Source organism: Enhydra lutris, unplaced genomic scaffold (assembly GCF_002288905.1).
Source record: "Enhydra lutris kenyoni isolate GAN:26980312 unplaced genomic scaffold, ASM228890v2 scaffoldscaffold24, whole genome shotgun sequence".
Lineage (NCBI taxonomy): Eukaryota > Metazoa > Chordata > Mammalia > Carnivora > Mustelidae > Enhydra > Enhydra lutris.
The window spans coordinates 23,062,470-23,074,238 of record NW_019154108.1 but is presented as its reverse complement, the minus strand read 5'-3'; the positions used below and the strand labels follow the sequence as shown (position 1 = coordinate 23,074,238).

Here is an 11,769-nt window from a genome sequence, read left to right as displayed (position 1 = left end):
AGGCAGTACAGAAGGTAGAACTTCATATATGTCCGGTTGTTGGTGAATTGGCAAAGGAGGAGACCAGAGACATAGGCGGCCCAAGAAATGAAAAGCCTTTAACACCATATGAGAGAATTTGGATTTTATCTTATAGCAAAAGAAGCTATCAAAGCTTTATAAGCAAAGTGTAATAAGGTCAGATTGGCAATTTTGAAAAGTGAGTTTGTAGACAAGATTAAAGGTGAATTGAAATGGGCAGAGGATGGAGGTAAAGAGACCCAATAATCCAGGTGAGAGGGGGATATGAGTTATGTTTTGATGAAAATGTGATGACTCTTAATATTGTCTGGTCAAAGTGATTGGGTGAGTGGGGCTGATGTCCAACTGAGGGGACACAAGGCGATCCATTTCAGGACTCTGAGATCATAACCTGAGCCAAAGTCAGGAGTCAGATGGTCAACCAACTGAACCACCCAGGTGTCCCAAGTGCACTTTATTTTTTAAAAAAGGTTTATTGATTTTTAGAGAGTGGAGGGGAAGGGGCAGAGGGGGAGGGAAAGAGAGTCGCAAACAGACTCCCTTCAGAGTACAGAGCTGGATGCAGGGTTCAATCTCAAAACGGTGAGATCATGACCTGAGTAGAAACCAAGAGTTCATTGTCTAATCAACTGAACCACCCAGGTGCCCTAAAGTACACTTTATTTAATATTTAAAATTATTTATTTATTTGAAAGAGAGAGAGAGCCCAAGAGCAAGGTGAGGGGCAGAGGGAGAAGCAGACACCCCACTGAGCAGGGAGTTGGACATGGAGCTCAATCCTGGGACTCTGGGACCATGACCTGAGCTGAAGGCAGAGAGATGCCCAACTGACTGAGCCATCCGAAAGCACCCTGCCCCCAAGTGCACATTAAATGAGAAAAAAGCACGAGCTTGCTTCCACAAATATAAATTGTTTGAAATAGTCACATAAAATTTCTAATCAAAACTTTTAGCTTTTAAAACTTTTGTTACCATTGGTGAGAAATGTGTTCGTGCAATTTTTAAAAAAAGATTTATTTGAGGGTGTGGAAAGAGCGAGCTTATGCTCCCCATGCGTGGGGGAGGGGCAGAGGGAGAGAATCTTTTGGCCGGCTCCCTGCTGAGCTCGGAGTTTGAGGTGGTGGCCTTCATCCCATGATCCATGAACTCAAGACCTGAGCCAAAACCAGGAGTCTGCCGCTTGACCAACAGAGCCACCCAGGTATCCCGTGTTCACACAATTTTAAGTTTTTATTTATTTTCCAACCTTGAGGAGTAATTGACAAATATTATATATATTTAAGGTGGACAATGCAATAATTCAAAATACATTGTGAAATGCTTAAAAAGTTTTTAAAGCTATTTTTGCAAACACTTGAAAATTTATTCAAGTTAAAGAATCATGTATTTTTTCTTTAATCAACAAATGTAATTCTGCCATTCCTCGTGACGATGCAAATGGATTTCAAATCCAGTCAGACTTTGTTGTAAGGAATATATCAAAAATGAAACTCTGAGGAGCCTCTGAGGAGCTGAAAGCACAACTAGAGTGGAAGCTGCCGGAAGTGCGGGGCGAAGGGGGAGGGCCCAGCAGGAGCCACGCCCCCTGCTCGGGCCTTCTTTCCCGCCGCGCAGGCTGTTTTGCGTCCCGTCGTGGGGGCGGGGCCTTCGTCCGCAGCCGCAAAGGCGGCCCTGAAGCAGTAGGTCGTTCTGCGCCCAGCTTCTCGAGCCTAGCAGTGAGTGTTGAATGGCCCTTACGTTAATACCTGGGGGCCCCTGCTTGGTTGCCTCAGAAAAGTCTGGGTGGAGGCTGCTTTGGGGTGGCGGGCTCCGGGCACCTGCTCTTCCCCCAGCCCTGAAGCTGCCCCGGTGGGGTGGGAAAATCAGTATTAGGCTTCACATCTGTCATGTGTCCATGGTACGTGAGGTGGGAAACTGCTCTACAGTGGCGGTTCTCGCTTAAGCACGCATCAGAATCACCTGGAGGTCTTTTTAACACGTTGCTGGACTCTCCACCCCTGCCCCGCGACCCTTTCTGATTCAGCAGGATCGCTGGGCTGGGGCCCGAGAATCGGCACAGCTCACCAGTTTTCAGGTTCTGCTGCTGCTGCTCTGGAATCACACCTCGAGAACCACTGTCCTAGAGGTTAAACAAAGCAGCCCCTTTTCACTCCCTTACCTTGGTTTATTTTTCTCAAGAGCGATGATCATTACTTAATGTTACATATTTGTCTGCTTTTGCTTGTCTTTGGTAAGATTCAGGAGAACGGGCACTTTGTTTTGCTGTTTTAGTCCCATCTTCTAGAATAGTGCCTGGAACAGAGTAGGAGCTGAAAAGATAACATGATTTTTTGGAAGGCAGCAGCCAAAGCTGAAACCGTGAGAGTGAAAAAGGTTACTCAGGAAGAGGGTGAACAGTAAAAAGGAAAAGGGTCAAGGACAGACCCTGGGGTATGTGGGCATTTAATACCAGAAATAGGAAATGAAGCAGAAAACTGGGAGCAAAGCCTGGTGCAGCAGCATAGAAACCCACTGAGGAGAGATTTTGACAAAAGGAGGGAACACCAAGAATAAACATCAGAGATCATCTGAAATGGAAAGACTGAAAAGTCCTTAAAATTTGTGAATTACAAGATTTGTCATTGATGATTTTGGTAAAAGTAACTTAAGAAAGCTGTGTAGAGTAGCAGGCTCCTTGCTTAGTGATGGTGGATGAAGAAGTGGGAAAAAAATGAGTGTGGACAGTTTATTCAAGGTTTTAGCCACGCAGAAATGGTTACAGAGGTGTACAGGTCAAAAGAGTGTGTTTCTGTCTCCCATTCCCTGTGTCTGTGTTGTTTAAGATAAAAAGGTTTAGAGCTTAATTTTACGTTACAGGAAAGGGATCTGTAAGGAGATATTGAATATACAAGACTGGGTAATCATAGCCAAAGGTCATGGTCCTAGAGGAGTTGGGGGGATAGACTCAGGAGTGGGATGGATGGGCCCTCACCTGCTCAGACCAGGAGCAAAGATGTGAGCGGGGCCGGTGTAGATGCCTGGGTTGAAAGTTGAGGAGGTTCATACATGAGAGCCTCCATTTTCTCTGGGAGTCCGAGCAAAGTCTTTTCTAGTGGTGAGGCAGGAGCAGGTAAAAAGTGTAGGAGGGATGGCAAAGGTTGGAGTAATTGCTGTGGGAGCAAGAATTGAACTGTGACATCATATGGTCCCAAATCAGAAGTAATGTTAAAAACAAACAAAAAAAAAACCCCAACTTTGGGAGGCAGGAATGCTATATTGGTTCTATAATGAGCTTCAACTCACCCACTCCCTCTCTGTTTATCTACAGATCCTCTCATTCCTGTGATGAGGCACATATTAAAGCTGCAGAAGCTTAACAAAACACAAAAACTCTTTACTGGCTGTTTTCTAAGGCAGCAGTGCTGTAGGACCAGGTGCAATTGAAACATACTCCCAGATGCAGGCAGGGCTGGGAGGAGGCCAGCTGGAGGCAGCTAATTAGCAGAATTAACTCTGATCATCACCATAGACAGCAGGATGGAAAACACGTTGGTCTAGAGAGTCACAGAACTCTCTGGTTGTGCTCCATTAATGGCAGGATCCCAAGGAATGAACTCAACGATAACCCACTAAGTCTTTTTGCTTTGTGTAACAACAAAAGCAAACAAACCAACAAAACACAACTCCAGGTATGGGGAACAAAGGTATCTCATGAGTGAGAAATGGGGCTTATCACTCTATTCCCAGAGCTAAATTAGATCCCAGACCCAGAGCCTGTTGAATGTAGCCCAAATATTCTTTTTTTTAAAAAGATTTTATTTACTTATTTGACAGACAGAGGTCACAAGTAGGCAGAGAGGCAGGCAGAGAGAGAGGGGGAAGCAGGCTCCCCGCTGAGCAGAGAGCCCGAAAGGGGGCTCAATCTCAGAACCCTGAGATCATGGTCTGAGCTGAAGGCAGAGGCTTAACCCACTGAACCACCCAGGTGCCCCAGCCCACATATTCTTTTTTTTTTTTCCAGCCCAAATGTTCTTAAGGATGGTGCTGAAATGCTGTTCCCAAGCCCTGCAAACCTTCGTCTCCCAGCTTTCCCCCAAAGGCCTTGTGATCCTTTTAGGATAACTACTCTGAAGAAAAGGAAGTACCTGTATTTTTCAGTGACTATAATTCATTAATTCTAAACTAACATTAATTTCTGGGACCCCAAATGTCACGGTTTGCCATCTACATTCTGAGCTTACAGGGGTTAGGTGATAAATGAATTGATTTCTGGCCCAAGTTCACCTTTGGTTAGGGCTGGTGGGACTGTGAGTCCATCCTGTGGTTTTATATGCTACTTGCCCAGTGAAGAGCTGGAATGGGAATCCCAGTAACTGACAGGATTCCTGCACTGGCACATTCACTCATTAAGCAAGGGCTATTCTGGTAGGAAATGCCCCGCTGAGGGCCAAATAATACATCAAAAGTATTACCACATACCGGGAGAATTGCAGAGGTGAGTGGCACCATCAAACGTATTCCCACCTCATTCCCTTTCACTTCCTAGGTTAGCTACCACAGAAGACAGTGCATTATTGGAAATCCAAGCAAGTGATGACTCCAACTGCAACTACTCTTCCAAAGGGGTCTCCTTGCCCAAGTAACTCCCAACAGCCCTTAACCCTTGGTGTGCAGGTATTGATCTGGGATTTAGCTCCAGAATATCTTTTTAAAGCTCTCCTTTTTCACATTATGCACCGATACCTTTCTAGATTCAGTTATGTTTTATGTTTTTATTGCCAATCCCTTTTTGTTCCATTTTCGTTCATGTCTGTGTATCAGTTTCTTCACTTTGAAGTGGGAATCATAATTCTGTCTCAGAGTAACTGGGAAGAAAATTGGATAATCTTTGAGAAGAGTATTGAGTCAGTGCTCAGGATGTGGTAGTTAGCTGTTGGGGATAAGAATCTGGGATACTCTTTTTTCAATTCATTATTCATTTTGCAGGAGTCATTCCCAAGTTACTTAGTGAGTTGATAAATTTTCTGAATCTTATATGTCTGAAGTGTCTTTTCTTTTCCTGCACATAATGCTGATTTGGCTGGGTAAAGGATTCCAGTTTCAGCTTTGAAGGTACCTCTCCATTGAAAAATCCAATGGCAATCTGATTTTCATTGCTTTATAGGTAACCTCTTTCTGTATAAAATCTCTTGATTTCCTTTCTCCTAGGCTTTGTCTAGGATGGGATCTTTTTCATAAGTTATTCTAGGACTCAGTGGGCCCTTTTCAATCTGAAAATGAGTTTTCCTTCACATCTGGGATATTTTCCTTCTTTTAAAACTCCCAAACCTCACCTCCATTCTTTCTTTTGCTTTTATAACATTTGTCATTCAGATGTCGGAATGTCTGGATTCATTTTTCACGTCTCAGCATTTTCCTTTTTGTTGCCTTGTCCATTCTGCTATAAACCCATAAATCTTCTCTATGATCTTTCAGGGATTCCTCAATATAACTGGCTCACTGATGGAACATTTTGTTCCCAGAGCTTTTTTGGATTTTACACATCATGGAATTTTAGATGGAAAATAAAGTACAGGTGTGCGCACATGTTTTCTTAATTCAAAATTTATGTTTTGGTTTGTCGTTTTCCTTTAATTAGACTGTACATTTTGAGGTCTTTATACTGTGCCTATTTGGTACCTCTTAAACTTTCTGGTTTTCAAGGACTTTAGAAAATTGGCTCATTCTACCTATCCAGTAAACACATCCCCAGGTTATTTCTTCAAAATACATTCTCTTCTTTAGTCTCCTAGCTCGTTTGTCTCCAGTGGCACTTGGAAGATTCTTCATACTCATTCAAGAAGCTCTCCGCGCCCCACCCGCTCTCTTCTGGAGCCCAAGTTGCGTCCGGCTCTGCCCTGATTCTCCACCAAGCTTCTGGATCGCTTGTAATTTTACTTCAACCGCGTTAAACCTGCTGAATCAGAATCTCTGCCGACCAGACCTGAGTATCATTCCCTTCCCCCCCCCCCCCCGCCCCCATCCCAACTTCTGTAAGCTCCACAGGTGATTCTGAGGCACACCCAAGTTCGGAACCTCGAGGCCCCCTCCCCCTCCCGTCTGCGCAGGGCTGGGGCGGGACGGCCCACCTGTTCTCGCCCCTGCCCGGCCCGGGAGGTGATCCGAGACGTTCTGGAACCGCAGTCGTCCCAGCCACGTCGGAGAAGGTAGCGCCGGCGATCTCCCGAGGGAGCCAACGCTGCCCGAGGGCCCGTCCTGGCGGCCCCCGGTCCCGACTCCCGAGTGGGCGGCCCGGCCCAACCGTCCCACCGGCCGCGCGCCCTCGGGGCTGCAACGCGGCGCCGGGTCGCACGCCCCCTGCCCTCGGGGACTGGTGCGCAGGCGCGCGGGCGCCTTGGCGCGGCTATTTTGTCGGCCGCTGGGCGGGAGAAGCCCTTTGATTCTCCCGGCCCCGCAACGGCAGCGCCAGCGCTGTGGGCGCCACGGGTGAGAGGCGGTGCTCCACCTGCCCGCGCCCCGCCGGCCTCCCACCGCGGCCTGGGCTGTCTTCGGGGTCGCGGGAAGGAGAGCTACTCACACCGCCTGGGGCGGGGAGAGACGTTGGGGGCGGGGAGGGGACTCCCTCACCCTGGCAGAACAGAGGTCGTTGACTTGGTAAGAGGAAGCGGGCGGCCTCCCCGTGGGTCTGGGCCGGAGCAGGTGTGCTGGTGCGGGGACCTCACCGGGAGCCCTCTCCCTCGAGCGCTGGGGAACGCGGCCTTGCGTTTGCCTCCCTCCCGGGCCTTTTCCCAGCGTTGGCGAGGGATGTCGGATGCCAGGTTTTCGGTGTAGACTTAAGGTCCCAAACAAACCCTTGTTAAAGCTTCAAGCAAAACAACAACAACAACAACAAAACAACCAAAAACAAAAACGAGCCAGGAACTGGGGACTTAACGCCCATTAGCCAGGGGCAGTGATTTTTCTCGAGGGGTGTGCAGGTTAATCACAGGGTGAGATTTCGAGTTTGAGTTGCGTGAGTGATTTGCGAAATGCAGCGTTTCCGAGAACCCTCACGGCTTTGCTCCTGCTTCATCACCTTTAGAACTCGCTTCTTGGTTGTTTATATTCCACGATTGATCCTTTTAAAGCCCTGCCCCCAACTTGGGTTTGTCTCATGAGCCATGTTACTATCTTAAATCCTGTAGGGTGCAATGTCTGAACAGGAGCGTGTACAGGAATGCCTGAGGAAAGAAATAAGGTCACTTCTCATTTCCGCCAAAGATGGTTTGACCCCACAGCAATTGGAAAAGGAGTATCTTTTGATGGTTGGCAGTCATTTGCCGCTCCGAGTCCTTGGCTATCGGTCAACTATGGAGCTGGTGTTGGACATGCCTGATGTTGTCACTGTCTGCCCCTGTGGGGATGGTACTGTAATACTGAAAGGTAAGCTTAGGTTTTAAGATCTATAAGCTAAGCAGTAATTATTACTTGGTAAGGAATTTTTCTAGCAAATAAATAGGTGATGGGGATTATGGAATGCACTTGTGATCAGCAATGGGTGATGCATGGAAGTGTTGAATCATTGTATTGTACCCCTGAAACTGACACTGTAGCTTTAACTGGAATTAAAATAAAAACTTAAAAGGAATTGTTACAGCAGTTATCCCGCATATAGCAATTACCCTGTATTCCAGGGATGGGATTTTAACATTTTGAGGGGGAGAGGGTTCATGGTTACCTTTGAGGTTGTGGGAAGAGTGAAAGCTTTAACAAAATGAAGAAATCTTTCCCCGGAAAAAGGTGCATTCACAAAAACTACATTTTGCATATGATTTCAGATTATTGCACCTTAAATTGGGGGAAGCATAACAATGGGACTTTTAAATTATGAACTCATGTTTTAAATTTCATGAAACATAAACATTACAAAGAAGTTTATTCATCTTGAGAGTTTCAGATGTTTCACCAGTCAGTGGTAATGCTAAATAGTAGGATTTATCTTTCTGTCTTCATCCTCTGGTAGAGGAGTTAACAAGTGGTCATTCGTAATGTACAAGAAATGGAGGGACCAAAGGTTCACTTTTATAATGCTACCTAGATACACAGCTCCTTGGAGAGTTAAAAATTATCTACATAACGACAGATGCACAGGATAAAAAAAGGAGTTAAATTTTCATCTAAATATGATTTCTTTTTCCAAATCTCCCTAGCCATTCCAGATGAATCCACCAAAGGAATAGCAAGTTTGGTTGCAAAACAGAGAAGCAGTCATAAGGTTCGAAACTCCGTGCAGAAGGGAAGGGCCAGTGTTTGCTCTGGGCCAAGCTCATGTCGGCGAGTACCTTACCGAGGAAGGGTGCCCCCCATTCTTCCAGCTTTTGTGAAGAGTGAGTTGAAAGACCTCTTGGCGTTATCTCCCGTTCTCCTTTCTGATTTTGAGAAGGCATTTGTCAGACGATTTGGACGTTCATTCCAGTACGTGCAGTATGGATTTCTCTCTATGTTTGAAGTGCTTAATGCTGCTTCGGATGTCATTTCTGTAGAGCAGACCAGAGCAGGTTCTTTGTTGATGCTAAAGAAGAGCGTATCAGAGAAGCAGCAGAGAGGATGGCCAGCAGGTAAGCATGTGTGCATTAGTCACTGTGTTGTGGGTTAGCAGAATTTGGAGCAGTAGTGGCAGCTATGGAGATGTGCAATGTCTCAGCTCCCAGAGTGTGTTGAAAGTTGCATCGTGGCGCTCCCACTTGCTGGCTGAATGATGTTGAGCAAGTTACTTAAAATGTCCAAGCCATAGTTTCCCTTCTCTAGAATAGGAATAATAATAATTGCCTCTTGGAGTTGTGCTGAGGATTAAATGAGATGAGCTCTGAAAAGTGCCTGGCATTTAGTAAGCTTATAGTAAGTGGTAACACAAGATCTGCTTTCTCTGGGACACTGTAAGTGAACATGAGTCATTTGTGTTCATGTAAAGATATAATGTGGAAAATGAGGTTTTTTTCTAATTTTTTATTTTTTAAAAAGATTTATCTATTTGACAGAGAGAGACAGCAAGAGAGGGAACTCAAGCAGGGGAAGTGGGAGAGGGAAAGGCAGGCTTCCCGCTGACCAGGGAGCCCGATGTGGGGCTCGATCCCAGGACCCAGGGATCATGACCCGAGCCAAAGGCAAATGCTTAAAGACTTAGCCACCCAGGTGCCCTGAAAATGAAGAGTTTAAAAAACAATACTAGTCAGTAGCATTTACCATCTGATTTTTTTTTTTTTTTTTTAAGATTTTATTTGTCAGAGAGAGCACAAGCAGGGGGAGTGGCAGGCAGAGGGAGAAGCAGGCTCCCCGCTGAGCAGGGAGCCTGATGCAGGACTCCATCCCAGAACCCTGGGATCATGACCTGAGCTGAAAGCAGACACTTAATAGGCTGAGCCACCCAGGCATCCCATGCCATCTGATTTCTGCTGGCACAGTTCTTTGATATCCTAGCAGGCACTGCAGTAATTTATGTAGTATAATGATAACCACCGTATTTAGCATTTTACCTTAGATTCTCATTGCCACAGCATAGAAGGGTGAATAACCCAGTTTTAGAGATAAGGAAAAGAAAGCTCAGGAAAGTTAATTGACTTTTCCAAAGTTGCATGACTAGAAAAGTGTTACAGCCAAGGTTTGATGCACAGCTCTTAATACTGTTCAGTGCTTTTCTTTCCCAATACTTGTCCCTCTTGTTTGTATTTTTTTAAAAAATATATATATATATGCACATATATATATATATATATAAGTATAGTTGACATAAAATCCATTAATTTCATGTGTACAACACAGTGATTTGACAACTTTGAATATATTTTATGTTCACCACAGTGTAGCTACATTATTACAATACAATTGACTGTATTCCCTATGCTGTACCTTTCATCCCTGAATCACTGTCTCAAAGTCTCAGAAGACCAGTGTGATCATTTGTATGGTGCCTCTCTAGACCCTTGACAGTACAGAACCTATACACTGAGCCTTTTTGGAGAATTTCTATGCCTAGTTCAGTGATTTTTCTTTTTCTTTAAAATCTGTAATTAGATTAATGTAGGTGAAACCATGAGAAGGTCCCAAGTGTAGAAACCAATACTTAAACTATGATAGGAAGTATAATTTGATGAAGATTATAGGGTGTTTACATGCTCTGGTCAGGAAAGACTGCAGGGGCCATTGAGTGTTTTTTGAGTTTAACCCTGAACCATCAACAGTATCAGTATTCTTGAGTTGCTCAGACTTAAGGAGACAAACGGATCATGCTGTTAAACTTACAAGAGGTTGACTTGTATAAAGCAGTTTGCCAATTTATTGAATGAGGGGAGCGATATTCCTTCCCAGTGATTGGATTGTTTATGTTACCCATCTGTGGACACTTCTTCCACAGGATATATTGGAAACCGTGTGTGTGTGCGCATGTGTGCTTGATCTTATGGTAAAGAGTTAGGCTATAATGAAGTCTAGTGATAAATTTTCATGCTGTACCTCAACATTTATCTTTCCAGTGGTATTTCCCTTCCTTCAAATGCTGAAGAAAAAAAAATGTGTACTCTAGAATATCCTTAATTATGTAGCTTTTTATTGCCTTTCCTTGTTCCCATACTACGAGGTGATTGTTGGGTTTGAGAAACATAGTTTTAAGCAGACTCCTTACTTGGAGACTTTTTGACCTCCTATTGAAATCTGCTTCTATCTTCAGGTGGCCTTCAGTGGAGTTTTTAGGTAGCCACTGTGGAAGCCCCAACCTTCTCAGTAGTATCACACTTAATGATCTCTTGGTTTTCTTCTATAGATGACAGATCTTTTCCATTGTATGTAAATTATATTTGGCAATATGAAAACATAAGCTCACATTTTAAAATTGTTATTTCAAAGTTGAGGGCAGTTAGGTTATATCCTCTATAGATAACCACCAGAAAATAAAGTAGAAATTGTTATTGACAACTTTTCTCTGTTCTTTTATTCACAAAAGGAGGTAAAACGTTTACCCAGCCTTTTAGAATGAAACCACACGGATCATACTCCGCAGGCTTCCCAGTTGTAAAGTCTCACTTTTCACAACCTGCTTCAAACATGGAACCGCCGAAGCAAATATTGAATGTGGAAAAGACTTTTAAGTCAAATGTAGTAGAGACTTCAAGGCTGAATCACACTGAAAAATTAAATCAGGTAAGATATGTAAGATATCTGATTTTACAGATATAAATACACCAAAAATGCATTTAAATTGACTGTTTATTGCTTAGATCTGATGGAAGAGCTTACTTTTTAAAATTCAAGTCATTTCAGATTTAACTTGAGCATTTTCTATGGTTGTGTGGATTATTAGCTAGTAAGAGGTGGCAGTGGGAAAACAGTACAATTTTATCAGTTCCTCTGGTTTCTCCAACAGGTTTCGCCTGCTGTTTGTAAGTAGAGTGTTCCTAGGAAACCTTTCTTGGCTTGAACTGGTATAAAGCAAGGAGGCAATTACCATTAATTTATATGGAAAATATTTTGAACATTCCCAGACCCTCAAACTAATCTCTAGTGGGCATTTCTGATATTTTACAATATATCTTGCTAATGGTTTTTCTGATACCTTAGGACATATCTTGGTAATTGATACACAAAATAAATAAACGGAGATAAAGTACAGCTTCAAGCCACCATAGCTTGATGCTGAATGAAGTTCTTGGGGAAGGAGGCGGGCAGTGCCCCTCGGGCTGTTCAGAGCAGCCCCTGTGACCACTCACTGCAGAACGAATGCTGGATGCTGTTTTCACT

General features: G+C 44.1%; 1 protein-coding gene across 4 annotated transcripts in view; it reads left to right on the top strand.

Annotated features, from left to right (window-relative positions):
* The first annotated feature begins 7,190 nt into the window (after nucleotides 1-7,190).
* The window catches only part of LOC111150875 (tudor domain containing 5), an 84,051-nt gene continuing 79,472 nt past the window's right edge, over nucleotides 7,191-11,769 (top strand). For 2 of the 4 annotated variants that reach the window (XM_022508543.1, XM_022508539.1), the window contains exons 1-3: nucleotides 7,191-7,422; nucleotides 8,190-8,597; nucleotides 10,979-11,172. In XM_022508543.1, coding sequence (XP_022364251.1) covers nucleotides 7,191-7,422; nucleotides 8,190-8,597; nucleotides 10,979-11,172 — 834 coding nt within the window. Of the gene's footprint in view, nucleotides 7,423-8,189; nucleotides 8,598-10,966; nucleotides 11,173-11,769 lie in introns of all 4 variants that reach the window. The other 2 variants (XM_022508542.1, XM_022508541.1) reach the window with 2 other exon arrangements.